The sequence below is a fragment of the Acaromyces ingoldii genome, assembly GCF_003144295.1.
Source record: "Acaromyces ingoldii strain MCA 4198 unplaced genomic scaffold FA10scaffold_3, whole genome shotgun sequence".
Taxonomy (NCBI): domain Eukaryota; kingdom Fungi; phylum Basidiomycota; class Exobasidiomycetes; order Exobasidiales; family Cryptobasidiaceae; genus Acaromyces; species Acaromyces ingoldii.
Window position 1 is genome coordinate 335,680 of NW_020290249.1, and position 19,160 is coordinate 354,839.

Consider the following 19,160-nt stretch of genomic DNA (forward strand, 5'->3'; position numbering starts at 1 on the left):
TCCTTATATACGGTAGAGAAGCCTGGAGCGGTCAAGCAACAGGGCCAAGGGCCGCCTGAGGCCCGTCCTGTGTGGACCAATCATCCTTCTGTCTGATCAGAGGAGCGGGCCGCTCTGTTGGGAAGCGCCGCTGGAAAGGTCTGGGCGCCGCCGTGGCGACGGAGCCGCTTGGGAGAGAGATTGCCGGCCTGTGGGCCGCTCTGAGGGAGAGATTGTCGTTCTGAGGGCCGCTCTGAGGCAGAGATCGCCGTCCGAAGGAGGGAGGGCCGCTCTGAGGAAGAGGGGGCCATTCGGAGAAAGAGAGCCGCTCCGATCAGAGCGCTCGTGGTCGCGTTCAAAGGTATCTCGTGCCCACCGAATCAATCCAGCTCCGGGATGAAGGGGGCAGGGGTTGGGTCAGGTCCATCAGGAACAAAGGGTCGAAGTAGATCCGAGACTGAAAAACCGCCAGCATGACATGGGAGACTGGCTCAACCAAGAAAAATGGGGTTCATGTAAAATGTCATTGCAAGTACTCGCGAGGAGAAGGGGAAGAAAAAGTAGACAGACCGGTGGGCGTCGCAGGGCAGTAGTGTAGGGCCGAGGACACCCGCGCGCAGTGCTGGCAAGCCAGTAGACTGCGCCCGGTTGAAAGAAGGGTGTTGACAAAGAATTAGCCCCGAAAGGCTAAGAAAAAGCGTCAACTTTTTCAGAACAGATACTACACTTGATCTAAGCCAATAGGCCAGACGAAGGTGAGGGAAAAAAGAAAACCTGTTGCGCGTCCCTCCCTGGCGTCTTATAGGATCAGCGTCGGGAATCGGTCGAAGCTCATCTCGCGCTGCTTCCGCTTGCCAAAGTCTCATCTTCATTTACTCAAAGACACGTGTATTTCAATTTGACACTCCGCATTGAAGAAATAGCGCCCAAGGCGGGGTCAATCGCCTCGTCATCTTAGTAGTGTAGGGTCAAAGATCCGCGCTCATTGCCGGCAAGCCAGTAGATTGAGCCCGGTCGAAAGAAGATGTTGACAGTATTCAGTCTCTCGAGGCTGAGAAAAAGCGTCAACGTTTCAGAACAGACACTACACTTGATCTAAGCCAATAGGCCAGACGAAGGGCGGCGAGCACCTGGGAAAGATGAAGGCACGCAGAGCTGGCGTGTAGCAATGCTGGCTACGTTTTGCGATCTCTACTGCTCTCTCGCTCCTGGGCGCGCTCTGATAGATTCAATTCTGTTCCTCGTCGGAAAGAATTAGCAGTGAACGGCTCAGGAGCGAGATAGCAGAAGAGATACGACGGAGCCAGTTGTAATTCTTGTGCGAAAGCACTCATGAGACTGTCGCTGTCGACGGGTAAGGCATTGCAGCAGTGGCACAGAGTGGTCGTGATGAACTCGACGATGGTTTCGTCACATCGCACGCGAGAAGAGGCAAAAGGGGTATTCTATTGTACGACAAGGATGTTCTCTATGTCATCTAGGCGACATCGTGGACAAGCTACGACGAGGAATGAAATGGGTCAGTAACGAACTTAAACTCCATCGTTGTCATTCTCTCCACTCTCTCATCTCTCGCCAACATCTCCCTCCCTCCAGCAGACGAATAGTCAGAACGAGTAGGCAATACTTTTTTGTTTGGTCCACAGTCCCTCGAAAGGGTTCGGATCAGGTCTGTGTCTTTTTTTTCATCCTCTAGGCGTCTGCTCTCCCTCCTCCCCCCCCCAACGATGAGCACGAGAACTCGACGGACAAGAAAACACTCACCTTGTCGTCAAGAGAAGCGCCGCCTCGTAGCCTCGTAGCCTCTAGCCTATCTTGGCAAGACAAGAGAAGAAGAACAGAGTCTGAGCAAAGAAGAATTTTGCCTTCGAGAGAGTCGAAGAGAAATTTATCACGTGGAATACTATGTGACCCGGCCCGGACAAGTCCGACTAAGCGGAATCTGCCCCGAGCGAGCCGTTCACGCGAACGAAGGGGGGGCGTGTCTGAGGTGAGCAACGATCCGGGGGAAAGTGGAAGGGCGGTTATCTTCCTACCTCTCTCTTGCATCACGCCCACTTCCTTCTCGCTCAGGCCAAAAACACACACACACACACACAGATACACAAGATGTCGTCGCTCCGCTTGCCTGCTCCCCTGCTCCGTGCCACGATGCGCGCTGGTGCTCGTCGTGCCTCGCCTTCGTCGGTGCAGGTGCTGAATATGGCCAGGAGGACGACGCCCGCGGCCAGCAGCATGGTCGCCACTGGCCCTGCAGCTCGCCTCTTCAGCAGCACACCCCTGCGTCGCTCCGAGTTTGAGAACCCGTTCGGACCCAACTCGCTGGCCAAGGTGACCGAGGAGGAGGAGATGCTCCGTGACGCCGTCCGACGCTTCGCCGAGGAGGTCATCCAGCCGCGTGTCGAGTCAATGGACGAGGCCGAGAAGATGGACCCCGAGATCATCAAGGGCCTCTTTGAGCAGGGTCTCATGGGCATCGAGACGAGCGAGGAGCACGGCGGTGCCGCAGGAAGCTTCACGGCGGCCATCATTGTCATCGAGGAGCTGGCCAAGGTCGACGCCTCGGTCTCTGTTCTGTGCGATGTGCACAACACCCTCGTCGACACCGTCATTCGCAAGTACGCCAGCAAGCACCTCCAGGACAAGTACCTGCCGCAGCTGTCCGAGAGCAAGCTGGGCTCCTTCTGCCTCTCGGAGCCTTCCTCGGGCTCGGACGCCTTTGCCATGAAGACGTCCTGCCGAAAGTCCGACGACGGCAAGCACTGGGTCCTCAACGGCAGCAAGATGTGGATCACCAACTCGGCAGAGGCCGAGTTCTTCATCGTCTTTGCCCAGGGCGACCCCAGCAAGGGCTACAAGGGCATCAGCGCGTTTGCCGTGGAAAAGGACATGGGCGTCGAGATTGCCAAAAAGGAAAAGAAGCTGGGCATCCGTGCCTCGTCGACGTGCACCGTCAATTTCGACGAGGTCAAGGTGCCCGTCGAGAACCTGATTGGCGAGGAGGGCAAGGGCTACAAGATTGCCATTGAGATTCTCAACGAGGGCCGCGTGGGCATTGGCGCCCAGATGGTCGGCATTGCCCAGGGCGCCTTTGACAAGGCGGTGCGGTACGCGTACGAGCGCAAGCAGTTTGGCAAGTCTGTCGCCTCGTTCCAGGGCATGCAGTTCCAGATTGCCGAGGCTGCGGTGCAGATCGAGGCCGCAAGGAACCTCGTCTACAACGCTGCGCGCCGAAAGGAGGAGGGACGGCCCTTCACAAAGGAGGCTGCCATGGCCAAGCTCTACGGAAGCCAGATCGCAGAGAGCGTCTCGTCGCTGGCCATTGAGCTCTGCGGCGGCATTGGCTTCACCCGAGAGTCAGGCATCGAAAAGTACTACCGCGACTCAAAGATCGGCGCCATTTACGAGGGGTGAGTCGGACAGCTTCCTTCCCTGAACAAAGACGCCCCTGCTGACATGCTGTGCTGCAGTACGAGCAACATCCAGAAGCAGACCATCTTCAAGCTTGTTGAGGGCGAGATGGGCCTCAAGTAGTCTCCCTTTCACACTCTTGACACACGATAAAGGAGAAAAAATTCCATCTATTATTCCCGGCAGGCTGGTATCTACGTGCTATGACTAGAACTTCTTCCACCACTTTGTCTTCTTTGGCTCGCCAGAACCCTCGCCCAAATCGGCCCGCATCTGCGCCTGTGCGGCCTGGGCTTCTGTCTGAGCGGGCGTGAGCTGCTGTGTTTGCTGCTGCTGCTGCTGCCGCGCCGACGAAGCATCGACTGGTCGTCCACCCATGCCATCTGCCACCTCGTTGCGCAGATGAACCTGGGAACTGGGTGCGCGCTTGTTCGATTTGCGGGCTGCCAGCATCCTCGAGATGACATTGCCTCCTCCCTGGCCGCCAGATGAGGATGTGAAATTCGTCTGCTGCTGCTGTTGCTGCCGCCTTGAAGCTCGAGCGGCCTGGTGCCTGCGCACTCGATCGCGCTCCTCTTCCTGAAGCTGCTGTGCCAAAGCCATGTCTCCGTCCTCGGTGTAGCCCTGGCCAAACTCCTGCTGCTGCTGCTGGTTTCGCCGTCCTACAAAGTCCTGCGTCACCTTGGCTGGCCGGAACTTGGCGTCAAAGAAGCGTGATGCTGATCCGTCAATGTCCTCGAGCGACTCCCACACGACGTTGTCCTCTGTCTCGAGCGTCGCGTCCGTCACGAGCTGGTACAGCGCTGGGGGTGCCGAGCCGGGCTCGATGGCATCGCCGCTGGTTGCTGCCACCTCCTGATCCAATGGCCGGTAGATGACGGAGAGATGCGAGTTGCGGAACAGGGCGTAGGGCACACCACGCTCCAGCGTCGTGCTGAGCGCATACAGACCCGGATAGGTCAGCTGTGTGGCCGTCGACTCGAGGAAGTTGCGAATCAAGACCGCTAGGGAGACGAGAAGACACAGTCAGCTTTGTTTGTGTCATTTGCGCAGTCGAAGAAAAGGAGACGCTTACCGTCATTGACCACCACGCCCTGCTCAGCACTCAAGTTTTCGGCGCCAAAGCCAGAGGCACTTCCGCCGACAATGGTGCCCTTTGCGAGCTCGTCGCCAGCCACGACGCGGTCCAGTGCTCGGTCATAGTCGCCGGCTCGCTCGACCACAGCCGCATACGTCTCCTTGTCGTCCTTGTCGGCGAGCCAGCCGTGGACGAGTGGCACATTGCAGAGCTTGAACAGGGCCAGCTCGCCGCGCTGCTTGTCCGCGTCGGTCTTGGCTGGGAGGGCCGCAGCGGCGGACGAAGAAGATCCAGACGGCTCGGAGCTTGGCTGAGTCTTCTCTTCGACGGCGAAGCCATCAATGGCATCGAAGCGAACATTGACGTCAAGGCCCGTCTGCGTCTGCGGCAGGATGCTCAGCGCTGCCTCGAGATCCAGTGCACTGTCGTCTCTGATGACGTCAAGGAGATGCTCGGCGAGGAGTGACGAGAGGTACGAGTAGCTGACGGCGGGCCTATCCTCTGGCGTGATTGTCAAGGTGCCACGGAGAAAGAGGACGTTGCAAAGGGCAATGAGCGAGCATGGTCCGTTTTCATTCTGCAGGACGATGCGCTGCGAACGGCCTCGCCAGTAGATCTCCTTTGTATTCCACTGCTTCTCTTCATTGGCATCCCGAGCCGCGGGCTGCGTGGCATAGGTCCCGTTGAGCGGCTGCTCTTGTCGCCGGTAGGAAGAGCGAGGTGCATCGCTGCTGGAGGCAGCAAGGGCATACTGGCCACTGCTTCCATGACGTTGATCTTCAGGGTTTCGATGGCGCTGTGCGCGCTTCTGCTCAGAAGCCAAGAGCTGGCGGGCGTACGCTTCGTCGGCTACGATTTGATCACTTGGCGCTGTGCTTCCCGCCTCATGCCCTGGAGGTGGGCCGGGCGGGGGCGCAAAGGTGCCCTGGGCAGCCTCCTGGCTACCGCCCGACGTTTGTCGGTACTGGTTCGCGGTTGGCTGCTGCACTTCGGTGTTGCTAGCCGGTGCAGCCGGTGAAAAGGTCATCTCGGATGCGAATGGGTCCGTCGTGGCCGTCTGAGCTTGCGGCATGCGCACCTGCTCGTCTACTGTTCCTGCAGAAGTGGCATCCAACAGATCTCCTTGCTTATCCGACGTTCCTGCCGCTGCAGCCGTGTGATCAGGCTGAGAAGCCCAGGACTCGGCCGCGACGGGTCCCTGTCGTTGCGACTCTTGTGTAAAGTGAGATTGTTCCAGCTGAGGCGGAGCAGGAGACGAGGTGGCGCCACTGCCAAAGTCGAGACCTGCCAATTGGGAAGAGATGTCGTTGCTCGTGGTGCTCTGCTGCTGCTGCTGAGCTTGGCCAGACATCAGATCCGCAGAGGCAAGCTCTTGCGGTTGTTGCTGTTGTTGTTGCTGTTGCTGTTGCTGGGTTGGTTGGTGGTGGTTACCGAACGTTGCCATGGGATGGAAAGGGTTGGAAGGTGTCGACTGGACGCCGACAGCGTCCGAAGTCGTTCTCGAATGGCTTTTGAAGGGATTGGTCTCGGCCTCTTCCCTCGTCGGCTCAGACCCACTCACGGCGGCCGCAAACGGATTCGTGCTCATCGTGTCTCGGCGACCTGCTTTGCGAGGATGGTTGCTTGATGCCGGTCCCTCGTCGTTAATCGGAGAGCGCTGTGCAGCACCGCCTTCGTGGCTTGCGAAGTGGAGCCAAGAACACGCGGGCCGCACGAATCCATGTGGCTGCTTCTCGGCCTTCTTAGCCCTTGGCGCGGACGCGCTCGTAACGCGCGCGTTCCTCATTTCGCTTTGGAAAGAAGAACACAAGTACAGGCCGAAGTCAGCTACAAGCAGCAGCACAGAAGCAGCAGACACGGGCATGGCGACGTCTTCTTCCAACGGCAAGGCGCCCTCGTACGAGCTGCCTTGGGTTGAAAAGTACCGCCCCCTGAAGCTCGACGACGTAGTGGGCAATGCGGCAACTATTGATCGCCTCAAGGTCATTCAAGAGGATGGCAACTGCCCTCACTTGCTCATCTCGGTGCGTCGTGTTCCCACCGCCTTCTTTTAATACTTGCCATCTTCATGCTAATCAGTCGATCTCTTGGCCTTTTTTCGAACAGGGTCTCCCGGGCATCGGAAAGACGACGAGTGTCCACTGTCTTGCACACGCGCTGCTTGGTGACGCATACAAGGAGGGTGTCCTCGAGCTCAACGCTTCCGACGAACGAGGTATCGATGTGGTCCGCAACAAGATCAAGAGCTTTGCTCAGAAGAAAGTCTCGCTTCCTCCGGGGCGGCACAAGATCATTATCCTCGACGAAGCCGACAGCATGACGGGCGGTGCGCAGCAGGCCCTTCGACGGACGATGGAAATCTATGCAAACACGACGAGATTCTGCTTTGCCTGCAACCAGTCCAACAAGATCATCGACCCCATCCAGAGTCGTTGCGCCATTCTGCGGTATGGCAAGCTGAGCGATGAGGAGGTGATGAAGCGTCTGATGGAGATCTGCGACATGGAAAAGGTATGTATGGTCCAGATGCCCAACCTTCACTTTGCTGCACATTCTCATCGTCCCCTCTTGTCCCAGGTCGAACACAGTAAGGATGGGCTAGCAGCCCTCGTCTTCACGTCCGAGGGTGACATGCGTCAGGCTATCAACAACCTCCAATCAACGTGGACGGGCCTTGGGTTCGTCTCGCCCGACAATGTCTTCAAGGTGTGCGACCAGCCTCATCCCGTCACAATTCGCGCCATGTTGGGTGCATGCTACAAGGGCGACATCGACACGGCCATGGAGAAGCTCGACGAGGTGTGGAATCTGGGCTACGCCGCTGTTGACATTGTCACCACAATCTTCCGCGTTGTCAAGACAATGGACAGCATTCCTGAGGCCGTCAAGGTGAGTTTTCCTTTCTTCTGTGGCCGATTTTTGCAGCTCACATTAGCTTGACCCACAGCTCGAATTTATCAAGGAAATCGGTTGGACACACATGCGCATCTTGGAGGGTGTCTCAACCGTCATACAGCTTGGCGGCCTCCTCTCTCGATTGTGCAAGATGGTGAGGCTCTCCAGGCATTCCCAGTTGCTTTGCGCTGACTGAGACACTAACTCGCTCTCTGTTCGTCGTGCAGCATCTCTCTCCCAAGCTCTTCGAGGTGAAGACATGAATTTGTCGATGGAAATCCATCTGTACTTTTACGACATGACATATACGCAGCAATGAGGGGTAGACTACCATCGCTCCATCTTTTGGTTTGCCCAGTACTCGCCAGACCTTCCCTTTACTTCGTCGGCAAGGGCGAGCAGCACGGGCGTCCTTGCGCCCTGGTCGAGCGTCAACGCGCCTCGGCCTTTTGTCATGTCCGTGTTGACATAACCAGGGCAGCAGCAGTTGATTGTCGTGGTCGCCTTTTCCGCTGCCCATTCGTTGGCGATGGCCCGTGTCCATGCAATGATGCAGGCCTTGGAGGTGGCATACGCGGCGCTCTTGAAGCCCTGCTCCTTTTCCTTGCCGGCATCGACGGCTTGCTTGAAGTCCGTCGCTATGGCGTCCGCCTCCTTGACCGTCTTTGCCTCTCTGAACCGCTTCGCCAGCTCGGGCTTGTATCCGTCGAGCCTGCCCGCCATGCTTGCCAGCACGACGATTCTCGAGTCGCGCTTAAGGATGCCTGACTTTTTCACGTCCTCGACGAGATCCTTGACGGCGTAGTAGTTTGTTCCAAACGTTTTGGTGACGACGTCGCCGTTGAAGCCATCGAGGGCGATGCCAGAGTTGTTGACGAGGACGTCAAGCACGGCGTGCTGGGCGCCCTGCCGACGCTGCAGCTCGGCAATCATGTCGCGCCGCGACTGGGCCGAGGTGACATCGAGCTCGAGGACATCGAGCTGCGAGGTGCCCGCGCCGTCGCCCTGCAGGACGTCCTGGCCCTTGAGCTCGGATCGGAGCGCCTCGAGGGCCTGCTGGCCGCGCTGCAGATCACGCGAGGTGAGGTAGATCGTCGAGGGCGGCCCTCCTCCACTAGAGGCAGTGGCTGCCGTCTGGACGGCCAATCGGCGCGCAATCCCATATCCGATGCCGCGATTGGCGCCCGTGACCAGAAAGACTCTCGAGGGACTCGCCGTCGATGACATTGTTGGTTGTGTGAAGTAAGAGATGTGGCCACAGGCGCTACGAGGCATTCGACGGTTTACATCACCATTTTCCCCCGTGTGTGGAGGTGACCGACCCTCTACTGCTGTATGTCAGCTTGGGAAGGAGAAAGTAAAAAAAAAATGGGTGCAAGAGTTTTAACATTGAAGACCGAAGAAGGTTCCGGGTGAAGATGAACAAAGGTATGAACAAAGGAGTGTGCAGTTGTGTGTGTGTGCTGGAGGGTGATTGACTAGACTTCTTCCGAGTGACGAGAGACCAAATTAGGGGGAAGTGAGGGTAAAGACAATGGCGTCTCTTTGCCAGAGGGAGGAATAAAGGAAGAGGAGAGCGAAAAAGAGAGTGAAAGTGTTGTGCTGTACTTTTACACTGCAGCAGCAATGGCAGCTGCCGCCTGATGGACATCATGGCTCTGGTTCACAACCCTGCGGCGTCGAAGCTGATCGCCATGATGCCTTCTAACAACAATGTCCAGCGCCGCATTGCCAAACGATTGCGATCGTCTTGGGAGCGGGTGAGAGCCCGCGGTGAGAGCGTCCGTAGAGGAGCGCAAGCCCTGCGAAAAGTCCTCGCGCCGGGACAAGAGATCTTCATTGGTATCCAACGCAGTCGAGACCAATTCGTCTCTCCTCGTCGTGCCCTTTGACGTCTTGCGGTGTTTGTGGTGATGCTTCTTCTTGGTCGTTGTAGTAGTATCGTCGGTCGTGTCATCTGTGGCCGCGTTGCTCGTTGTGCCATCAGCCGCCGTGCCAGCGGAAGCTGAATCTGTTGTGGTGCTGGTGTCGGTCGAGCTCTGCTGTGGAGAAGTGCCGCCAGTGGCTCCCGTGGCAGCATTGCCCTTGCCCGAGGGAGGGACGTAGGAGCCACCGTTGTTTCCACGGTCAACTGCGCCTGGTAGCTTGTTGGAATTGTTGACGATGGCCTCGCGCCAGATGATGACGCCAACGACGGCTGCAATGATGAGGAGACCGCCCATGAGAGAGCCCCACTTGAAGCACTTGGCCCTCCGCTGCGCCTTTTGAATCACAGCATCGCTTGCGGCCTTGTCGATGCCATTCGCATCGCGCTTCTGAGCGGCGCTGAACCGTCGCCAGAACTTGGCGCCATTTCCATTGACGTCCCACTCGTCGCCCATACCGCCTGCGCCCCAGTAGTGACTCTTCCTTGCCTGCGGCTTCTCGGTGACCCAGCCCTGTACGCGGGGCATGGGGTCCTCCTCTTCAGGTTCAGGCTCGGGCTGGGGCATGGGTCTTCCAGTGAGAAAGGCCATCGACTTTCTAAAGATACTGCGGCGCTGCTGGCTCGGCCGCCTCTGCGGACCTCCCGCTCCTCCGCCAGCCGAGGGACCTGCGCCTTGGTTGCCCGAGAAAAAGGCCATGCTGCGACGGAGCATGCTGGGCCGGCGTCCAGGAGGACCACCGCCGCCCCGAGCAGCGTTGGGGCCCGGCGAGTCAGAGAATCCAGGTCCCTGGCGGGGCGCATATCGAGATTGTGGTGGACCACCCTGTGGACCTGGTCGGGCGTTGTTCATTGCGTAGGGCGGTGGACCGTCGCCTTCGCTGGCACGGGGTACGACGGCGGGCGCAGGCACAGGAATTGGAGCCTGGCTGGGTCGCCGTGCAGGGCCGTCCCCGGGGTTGGGGACCAGCTGTCGACCTGCTTGTGGACCAGGACCTCTCTCATAGCTCTGACTGCCCTCCGGACGCATACCGTGAGGAGACGGTGGACCCCTACCAGGGCCGCCGCCACCAACTGGACCGTGCATCGGCGAGCGAGGCGGCTGCTCACCACCTCGCTGGAGCGGGATCGAGGCACTGTGCGGATTGGCCATCGCTGGGGGAAGCGGCGTAGCAAAGTACTCGTCACGCGTCGGCGACCTCGCACCCTGGTCGTCCTGCGGCAACGGTGAGGCGAGGCCGAGCTCTTGCGTCAGGGCCGCCGTGCGAGGGCTACGCGCTCGCTCCTGCATCGGTGACCGTGGTGCCTGGAGTGACCTAGCGTCGTTCACGGGCGGATCCTCGAGCTGAAAGCCTCTTGAAGGAGGATGAGCGTCATCGCCACCATCACGAAAGGGCGAAACGGCCGCTGGACCGCCAAAGTCAATGTAGCTACCGTGACGACCGGCATCCTCGCCGTAATCACTCCCGCTGACGACACGTCCATCCGGTGCATCATGAAATGAAGGCTGGCGTTGCGTTCTTCGAGACTCGTGCTCGAGCGGCTGAGGATGAAGTTGCCTCGGCGACGGTTGCCTGCCATGGCCCAATGGTGCACCACCCTCCTTCTGGCTCTTGAGACCGAGCATCTTGAGCGTCGGGGGGTTCTGTGACGCGCTGTCGGGGGGTCGATCACCCACGGCCACCGCCCTCGAGGTCCAGCTGGCCCTGTTGACCTCATCTCCTTGCCCGCCCCTCGCCGTGGCGGAAGCAGCGGCAGGAGGAATTTTGGAAGCCAGCTCATTGTCCGAATCCGAGTCCGAATCCGAGCTGTCGCCTCCGTCCATGAGCATGCCGGCAAAGGCTCCGCCCCCCGAATCTCTGTCCCTATTGCCAGTGCCGGATCCATCCACCTTCTTTGTGCCCTTTGCAAACATGATGCTCGACTGGCGCTTCTTGAACGCCTGCGTGTTCGACGGCGCCATTGTGTGATAAACGTCGTCGTCGTCTTCTTCTTCTACCTCTTCAAGGATATGTTGGGGTGAGGCCAAAAGGTCCAAAGTCGGCTTGCGCTCGGGGACCTCTCGCTTCTTGCTGGTGCTGTGATTCTGTGCGCTCGTCTTGCGCTGTAGCGACCGTTGGTGATTGCGATCGAGATATTTGTCAACGATGGAGCCTACCGTCGATTGTCGGTCGAGTGCCGCTGCTTCTCCAGAGGTGGGAGACGACGCGTTGTTGTTGTTGTGCTGGGTATCCTGTCGCTGATCCTGAATGTGACTCGACTGGTCACGGATGCCGGTGATGATATCGATGCGCTCGTCAAGGCGAGAGGAGGAGGGGTCCGCGTAGGCTTGCTCTTGGTCTCCTCTTCGACCGTACGAGTGCATATAAGGAGCAAGCCGTCTAACCTTTCCCTATCGATCGCGAGACGAAGCAGTCAAATCAAGGCGCGCCGTGGGCTTGGTCGACTAGTATACCTAGCAAGAGCAGGGAGTGATGGCTAGGAGGTGGGTTGGGGAAGTTCTAGCGAGCGGGGAGGTGGAAAGGAGCAAAAGACGAAAGCGTGTGTGTATAATCGGAACGAAACAAAAGAGAGTGTTTGACGAAGAGAACGTGAATCTGTGGAAGAGAGTGCTGTTGGTCGACTGCTGGTGAATGGTATGCTGAGCCTGTCTAGCAAAGGTGACGACGGGAAATGGGAAGGGTGAAGGTAGTGAGGGAGGGGGGATCGAGCTAGCCAGAGAGGCTACAATGATCACATGCAGACAGAGGGCGAGAGAAGCGTTGAGCACAGGCAATGCAGGAGCGTAGCCGCCGTCGCGCCGAAACCTGCAAGAATAGAACTAGCCCTCTTGCCCTTCCATTACAAATTTGCGCGTTGTCCCATTTTAGCGAGGGGTTAATCCTCTCACCGCATGCTTCAAATTCAAAGAAGCACTCTTATTTACTCTCTCGCAGGACAAATATATGTGTCCCATTAGCTTTGTGCTGTGGTCGACGCTCTTGCACTGTGGTCTGAACAAAGAGGTCCGACGTTCAACCTGCCATTTCGAGCTGAGGTCAAGCCTGAGCTCTTTACAAAAGGGAAGTCCTACAAGAACAATCCTCTCTCTTTTTTATTCTCTCTCTCTCTCTCCCATCCGCGACGATCAACCTCGAGGCTCCAGCTGCAAATGCCTCCGAACCGCGAGTCTCCGACCCTGCTCCAGCATTCTTAAGAAAGTTTTTTCTCGACAGAATTGCATACTAGCTGCACCCACCTCGGTCTATTAAATAATAGAATAGCATTTAGCCTGTTTTGGGGCTTGCATCTGCACGTCGTGCTTTATTTCTTGCTCTGATCTGGAGCGCGGCGCGCCAGTGGATTCGCCGCACGGTATGGGCCAGTCGAATCGAGCGCGTACCCGACGCATAGCCTTTTCTTAATAACAAAAGAAAGGGGGAGGGGGAATACAGAAGCAAACAATGAAGCCCGATAGACAGTGTAGATTAGAGAAGCAGCTAGACGTCGATCAGAAAGTCACCACAAAGAGAGTCGTGTCCAAAGCAGATAAGGCCGGGTCAGACGAGAGAGAGAGAGGAAGATGATGGATTGCAGAGAGACAAGAGACAGGAAAAAAAGTCCAGAAGAGATATTCTCGAGAGGATAACAGAGACGGCTTTTATCACAGAAGCTGACGCTTGCTGTCGTTTTCCCACTTTTCCTGCTCCCACGGGTCGCTGTTTGCTGGGAAGCAGAAGGGCAGGATGATAAAGATGAGGGAAATCAGGCCCACGGAGCCACCGAGAAGCGCATAGGAAATAATCTTGTGGATAGGCGTGGCAAACGCCTTTGGCTTCGGGTTAGGGTCGGGCCCCGACGACGTGGTCTTGTTCTTGTCGCTGGGGTTGTGTGGTGTGATGTCTGGGTTGCGCTGGCTTGCGCCATCGACAAAGAGGAAGTTCATGCTGGCATTGGCACTGAGCATGGCGTAGTCCTGGTGAGAAGCATTGGCGACAAAGGTGGCGGTGTGCGTGGACGGGAAGCCACCAAGGTCTTTGAACTGCTGGATAAAGTTAGAGCCCCTGTCCAAGTGGTTGCCGCCCTGCATGACAGCCTGGCAATGCGTGTCACCGGGACCGTTGTCGAGCAGACCGAGGGCATAGTGAACCTTGCGCGTCTTGAAGCGGTCCAGGATGGCCTGCTTGTCGGCGATGACATCCTTGCGGGCGTACTTGGTCACCTTGGTCTGATTGCCACCGATTCCGTACGGCCAGTTGTCAAAATCGGTGCAGGATGCGTTTTGGAAAGGACGCTGGTCCGACAGCCAGGCCCACGAACCAGGGTTGCCCATCCAGTAGGAGATGTTGTCGTCGTACTTCTTCTGCTTCTTGACCAATGCGTAACGCGCCACGGCCTGGCCGCCCATCGAGTGACCGGCAAAGGTGACGCCGTTGAGGTTGGGGAAGTTCGTTGTGTTGAAGAGCCAGTCGGTGAACCAGTCGAGGACTTCGTAGGTGGTGATCGAGTGGTTCAGCTGGGGCGAGCGGCTGTAGCCGCCCGACTGCCACTGGGATCCGTGGAAGACGAGGTCCATCGGGTTGGCTGCACCGTACTGCTGGTCGAACTGGTTGAGCCAAGCAGGGCCAATAACGAGAATTGTTTTGTTGTCGATCTGCCACTCGGGGTGGTTGATGGCTGCCGTCTGCATCGAATTGTAGACCAGGTCGGTGTACTTCCACGAGTCACGCGGCTTACCGGGCATGACGATGACGGCCTTTTTGATCAGCGCAGGGTTGTAGTTGGACGTGATGTAGTATGGCTGTGGGAGATGTTGTCGCGTCAGCTTTCTGCAAATCGGCGGTAAATGGCTGCACTCACTTGGGTTGCATTCTCCTTGATAACTTGGTCCCTCTTCAGGTCGAACATCTGCAGCTGAGGCAGGCCGACCCAGCCCTGGCTGTTGCCGTCGGCATTGGCACCTGCTTGAGCGTTGGCATTGGGGTTCGTCCCCACGTTCTGGTTCCAAGGATACTGCGCCGAGGGATTATTTGCGTCATCCTGAATGAGGGTATATTGCGCTTGGTCGCCACCCTGGAGGTAGTTCTTGACATTGTCCAGCCCCTGAGCAGCCGCAGCCGCACCGATAGGGTCGTTGGCGGCCTGCGCCACAATCGAGCCCTGCACGTCGTCCGTCGCAGGCTGACGCTTCGTTGGAGGTGCATGCACCAGGTGCGAGCGCGTGGCCACCATCCGCTTTGAGTGGTCTACTACAATGTTTGCGCTGCTGCTTCCGCCTGCTGCTGACACAGACGCGACCCACGTCGCCGCTGCGACGGCGGCAGCGGCCGTCGACACGATCCTCATGTTCTTGTCGTCTCAGAAATATGGGGTCTCGTGAAAAGGGTGGGAGAACCAAGGAAAAAAACCCAATGAATGTGAAAGGAGTGTAGTGAGTATCCGCTCAGGCGTTCGCGATGGCTTGAGTGCCGTAGACCCTGTCCAACGCTGTGAAGACGAGAGTCGTTGATGGAACGAACAGTGGAAGGGGAGCGGAAAGGCGGAGAGTCGGAGAGGATGGAGCGTATTTGATGAGGAGGTAGGTGAGACGGAGGCCAGTCAAACTCAGAGCCACGGTTTGCGACAGTTCAATTATAAAATTACTATACTATGGCAGGGACCCCTCAATTTGACGATATTGTAGGGTGCAATTCAGAAATCGATGTTCTATTCTCAGCCCGTGTAACAGGCCACGTGATGGTGTTTGACAAGAGGGGTGGTGGTCTGTATTTGCACTACTTCTGATCCCAGACGTACGGTATCCAGGAAGTGTCATGGCCAAGGACCTTAATGAAGCGGCTTCCATCGCTGCCAGCGCGAAAGAGGAGCAGACGGCTGACCTGGGGCCCCATGAAGCTCGTCTCTTCTGTTGATCCAGTCTGACCGTCGCGGTTGGCAAGGGCAGCAAATAGCCTGCTCGTGCCGTTCTTGTCCTCAAACGTCGTTAGGTTTCCCTCGCGGCTTACGACCTTGAACGCCATCTGATTCGTGAATGCGATAGCAAGGCCGCGCTTCTGCACCGCCCTGTGCGCAAAGTCGCGCACCTCCTCCAGGGCCGTCAATCTCGCTCGACTGATCGTTGCGTCCTTGGACGGCGGCGCTCGAAAGAGAAAGGAGAGGCTGTCGATGATGACCAGCGACGTGTGTGGACCTAGTGACTTGGTCTGGCTCATGGCATCAAGGTCTCGACGCCGTTTCTCCTCTTCTTCCCTCATGGCGCTAGACGCCCTTCTCGCGAGCGGTTGAGCCTTGGCGTACTCCTTTGGACACAGCGATCGGAGGGCTGCCGTCAGCTCATACAGGGTCGTAATTCTCGTCAAGCGGATCCCTGCGAGGACTGTTCGGAGCAGTTTATTTGTCGATGACGTGTGTGCAGTCTTGAGTCTCGCCTTTACAAGCGGGGCTGCCACCTGCAGGATCCTCGATGCAGTCAAGCTACCCTCGGTGTCTGTGCCGGTCTCCCCTTTGATTAGTCCGAGGCTATATGGAAGAGGAGAGTGTCACCAAGGTCTACCCACCAAGAACCGTGACGTTGGCAGCTTCTTTTGAGGCCTCTCTCCAGCAGCTGCCCAGCTCATCTCGCTTGCCTTCGCTCAGGGCCCACAGCGAGTCGAGTCGCTCGACGACTGCAATCCGGATGACCATGCTCGTCTTTCCGCTCGATGGTGGTCCAATGATCTCGACATGATGCCGAATGCTGGTCGCACTGGACGCTAGCACATCGTCCAGAGGAGCTATTCCCGTCTTGAACGGCCTTCTTCTTCTGGTATCATTCCAACGTCTCTCCTCTGCGAGATCCTCAATCCACCTGGCACGTTGGGCCTCTTCAAGCTCCTCCAGTCGTATTGCCTCTTCCGCGTCCAGCTCATCTTCCGCATCCTCGGCGGCAAGAGACCCATCAGCCAAGATGTCACGCCAGTCCTTTGAGCCGCCTCTCTCCGGAGTTGGGCTAAGGCTACGCCGCCGCTCGATGGCATACAAGGGCCTCTGCCTCCAGTCTGTGCGCAGCATCGCACGATCGACCTCGCTCCTCTTCTTGACGCCCCGGGCCCTCTGCGCTCCTTCTTCGTCATCTTCGACGACCGTCTGGGACGGCGGTGGCCGCTTGTCGCGATTGCGTCGAGACAGCGGCACCTTCCAGTCGAATTGGTGGCGCCGACTCGGCCCCGCTTCTCGCTCGTCTTCCCCCTGGCCGGCTGCGTACCGACCCGAAGAGCTGAGTTGCTGCGATGAAGGAGGCGGAGGAGGCGGAACATGCACCACAGTGGACGCCGACACGTCCGTCAGGCCCGTCGTCGATCTCCTCATCATCTTCTCCGCCTGCCAGACGAGGTGTTGGTCTGGTCTGCCTTGCCCTCTTTATTTTGCGCGTCCATCAGTCAGTCCAATGCGCGCGCGCGTTTCATTGCACACTAACAGGTCCCATCCATTTTTATTTTTTTTTCTTCCTTTTCCCGTCTTCCGTAAACCCCGTCTCCACCAGCCTCCAATTCCACACACACACCATCAAAGAGAGCGACCTCGACGACCTCACGATGGCGGGTCCCAATCTCGAGCTGTTCAAGTTCTCCCTCTACCTCTTTTTTCCCCTCGCTATCATGGTCCACTATGGCGATCCGCAGTGGTACCATGACCACGTCCTTCCGATCCGCGATCAATTCTGGCCCGACGAGCGTACCCTCTATGTGAGTCGCCCTGCACTCTTGTCCTCCTCCCACTGCTCTGCATGGGGCCGAAAATTTTGTGCAAGGTGAGGAAGAAAGCTGATGAAAGAGGTTGTCGGGCGTGTATATGCGGCAGAAACCACCGAGGAACTCGGCGGATCTCAAGGCATCGTTGGAGGAGATGAGAAAGGAAAGACTGGCGAAGCGAGATGAGAGGGAAGGGCGCGCTCGTGCATCGACGTCAACAGCCACACCAAGCAGCAGCAGCAGCAGCAGCAACAGCGGCGCAGGAGCTGGAGCTGCTCCAAATCTAAGGGAGGGCGGCGCGCTGGGCAAGTTCTACGAAGCACGAGAGACCAATCGGACGGGCCCGACATGGAGAGAGACATGGGTCGAGGCGACGCAACGCAAAGTCGTTTGACCGGGCAAGGCTTTACATGATCTGTATTGTTATTACATGGTCGGAAGGTCTAGGTGAAATGTACAATTTACGGCAACGTGCCATGACGGCTCTCATCGAGGTAGTAGACGATACCCTAGTAGCGTCATTCTGGGTCAGCCTCGAGGAGAAGGAACAGAGGCGTACGCACATTGTCTGAGCGCTTCTGGACATGTTTTGCACTAACGAGAGCAATGAGCGTCTTGTTGATCTTTGCCTGGGGAAAGTCGGGCGCTTTGACAATGTCGGCGACTGCGCAGTGCATCCAGACTGGTCAGCGGAGCGTGGCAAGGCAGAAATGGGCCAGAAACGCTGATGGCTCACTGCGGATACCCTTGCTGCTGGCAGCGATGAGGGCCATGATGACGTGCTGGGCGAGCGCCCGCGTTTTCTGGGGTAGATTAAGGGCCGATGAGCGACGTGGTCAATGACTTTTAACCTTCTGCGTGCTCACTGGGTCGTTTCCCCGGTACTCGAGAGGCAGTGTGTCGATGATCTGTGCTGCGTATGCCTGTGGTGACTGTCAGGAACACCCTCTTTGATGAACAACGCCGCGATTGGACCCACCTCGCGCTTCTTCTTTTGTGCAACAGTGATTCGTCCCTTTGGTGCCGATGCAGGCGCAGACGAAGCCCCAGCCTTGGAAGCAGACGCGGCTCCCGTCGACGGCTTCTTCAGGGCTGACTTGAGCGGCTGCTGCTGGTGCTGCTGTTGCGATGATGTTGAAGCTTTGGAAGGAGCACTCGTCCTCGCCAGTGCTGCAGTCGTTGTCGTGGTCGGCCTGCGATCGAGCAAGTCATCGTCCTGCGTCATGTAAGTCTGATCACCAATGCCGTCGTCGGGCCCCAAGACAGAGACCGCGTCCATCGAGACACGAGGTGCCCTGGATGAAGCTGGAGCGAGCCCCGACAACGCAGCTGATGAAAGAAGAGTGCTCAGCAAGGGGATCACCATTTCGTCTCAGCCCTCGAAGAAGACCCACCTTGCCTTTCCTTGACGCGCGCAAAGCTATCCTCATCGGGTCTCTTTAATGCTCGGGCCACATCAGCAAGGCTAGATGCAGCAGCCTGCAGCCTCGACCTTACTCACCTCTGGCCACTCGACACAAAAGGCATTCATCTTGAGGCCGTAGAGAAACATGGCGAAGCTTTCGTCAAAGGTCTGCAGCGAATCCTGGATGCCGTCGATGTACTCGAGATTGGCCTGGAGGAGGGCCATCTCATCGGCCAGATCGCCCATTGCCGACGAAAAGCAGCTGAGCGGCGTCGTGCCTGCCTCCTTGTTAGAGCCACCGCCACCATAGCCCTGCGACTGCGAATTGGAGAGCGCGGTGATCGATCCGCGTGACACCCGGCGGATCGGCGTTGTAGGCCGCGAGCGCGACATGCCTGTGATTTGGTGTTGGCGACGAAAACAACACTTAGCACTTCTGACGCGTCAAACCAGTCAGTAGGCTTTCTAGTCCCCAACTACCCGCCTCAATTACGATTTAGTGCCACTCCTGTCCCTCGGCGCTGTTCACGGTATGATTCAGACGACGTCTTTCTCCTCTCATTACAGCATGCTCCGTGCAACAATGGCCACGCGGCTGCTCGTTCTGACATCTTCTGCGAGCAAATGGATCGCCGTGACTGCCTTCAACCTTTTACCGGGTTCTCTTCTTTAGAAGGCCACTTGCGCGAGCTTAGTGCCTGTATTTTGATCCGCAGGAGGAATGCGCCCTACCTCGACGCGTCTCAATGGTCCTGAAAT

At 57.6% G+C, this 19,160-nt stretch overlaps 9 protein-coding genes across 9 annotated transcripts; 3 read left to right on the forward strand and 6 right to left on the reverse strand.

Annotated features, from left to right (window-relative positions):
• Positions 1 to 2,214: 2,214 nt before the first annotated feature.
• FA10DRAFT_229547 (acyl-CoA dehydrogenase NM domain-like protein) lies at positions 2,215 to 3,513 on the forward strand (the record flags this gene model as incomplete). Its single annotated transcript, XM_025518793.1, has 2 exons — positions 2,215 to 3,389; positions 3,450 to 3,513. 2 exons carry the CDS (start codon positions 2,215 to 2,217, stop codon positions 3,511 to 3,513), a joined length of 1,239 nt encoding a protein of 412 aa, XP_025377083.1.
• A 28-nt stretch (positions 3,514 to 3,541) lies between these two features.
• Positions 3,542 to 6,142, reverse strand: FA10DRAFT_301187 (hypothetical protein). The gene is made up of 2 exons (XM_025524948.1): positions 4,466 to 6,142; positions 3,542 to 4,394 (listed from the first exon to the last, which is right to left on the reverse strand). Exons 1-2 carry the CDS (start codon positions 6,054 to 6,056, stop codon positions 3,598 to 3,600), a joined length of 2,388 nt encoding a protein of 795 aa, XP_025377084.1. The 5' UTR covers positions 6,057 to 6,142; the 3' UTR covers positions 3,542 to 3,597.
• A 188-nt stretch (positions 6,143 to 6,330) lies between these two features.
• FA10DRAFT_285605 (putative RFC4-DNA replication factor C, 37 kDa subunit) lies at positions 6,331 to 7,626 on the forward strand (the record flags this gene model as incomplete). The annotated part of the gene is made up of 5 exons (XM_025524007.1): positions 6,331 to 6,492; positions 6,575 to 6,979; positions 7,046 to 7,357; positions 7,416 to 7,517; positions 7,591 to 7,626. 5 exons carry the CDS (start codon positions 6,331 to 6,333, stop codon positions 7,624 to 7,626), a joined length of 1,017 nt encoding a protein of 338 aa, XP_025377085.1.
• A 64-nt stretch (positions 7,627 to 7,690) lies between these two features.
• Positions 7,691 to 8,590, reverse strand: FA10DRAFT_230661 (carbonyl reductase-like protein; the record flags this gene model as incomplete). The annotated part of the gene is made up of 1 exon (XM_025518827.1): positions 7,691 to 8,590. The coding sequence occupies one exon, from the start codon at positions 8,588 to 8,590 to the stop codon at positions 7,691 to 7,693; it is 900 nt and encodes a 299-aa protein (XP_025377086.1).
• A 128-nt stretch (positions 8,591 to 8,718) lies between these two features.
• FA10DRAFT_99758 (hypothetical protein) lies at positions 8,719 to 11,942 on the reverse strand. The gene has a single exon (XM_025525846.1). It carries the CDS (start codon positions 11,650 to 11,652, stop codon positions 8,974 to 8,976), a length of 2,679 nt encoding a protein of 892 aa, XP_025377087.1. The 5' UTR covers positions 11,653 to 11,942; the 3' UTR covers positions 8,719 to 8,973.
• A 988-nt stretch (positions 11,943 to 12,930) lies between these two features.
• Positions 12,931 to 14,498, reverse strand: FA10DRAFT_231022 (hypothetical protein; the record flags this gene model as incomplete). The annotated part of the gene is made up of 2 exons (XM_025518840.1): positions 12,931 to 14,067; positions 14,127 to 14,498. The coding sequence occupies 2 exons, from the start codon at positions 14,496 to 14,498 to the stop codon at positions 12,931 to 12,933; spliced, it is 1,509 nt and encodes a 502-aa protein (XP_025377088.1).
• Positions 14,499 to 14,969: 471 nt separating this feature from the next.
• FA10DRAFT_301192 (hypothetical protein) lies at positions 14,970 to 16,689 on the reverse strand. The gene is made up of 2 exons (XM_025524949.1): positions 15,824 to 16,689; positions 14,970 to 15,753 (listed from the first exon to the last, which is right to left on the reverse strand). Exons 1-2 carry the CDS (start codon positions 16,614 to 16,616, stop codon positions 15,041 to 15,043), a joined length of 1,506 nt encoding a protein of 501 aa, XP_025377089.1. The 5' UTR covers positions 16,617 to 16,689; the 3' UTR covers positions 14,970 to 15,040.
• On the forward strand, positions 16,560 to 17,464 carry FA10DRAFT_266432 (hypothetical protein). Its single transcript, XM_025521490.1, has 2 exons — positions 16,560 to 16,990; positions 17,106 to 17,464. The coding sequence occupies exons 1-2, from the start codon at positions 16,841 to 16,843 to the stop codon at positions 17,388 to 17,390; spliced, it is 435 nt and encodes a 144-aa protein (XP_025377090.1). The 5' UTR covers positions 16,560 to 16,840; the 3' UTR covers positions 17,391 to 17,464.
• On the reverse strand, positions 17,424 to 18,971 carry FA10DRAFT_99788 (hypothetical protein). The gene is made up of 7 exons (XM_025525847.1): positions 18,498 to 18,971; positions 18,391 to 18,433; positions 17,976 to 18,325; positions 17,863 to 17,919; positions 17,733 to 17,799; positions 17,560 to 17,660; positions 17,424 to 17,505 (listed from the first exon to the last, which is right to left on the reverse strand). The coding sequence occupies exons 1-7, from the start codon at positions 18,792 to 18,794 to the stop codon at positions 17,458 to 17,460; spliced, it is 963 nt and encodes a 320-aa protein (XP_025377091.1). The 5' UTR covers positions 18,795 to 18,971; the 3' UTR covers positions 17,424 to 17,457.
• Between the last annotated feature and the right edge of the window lie 189 nt (positions 18,972 to 19,160).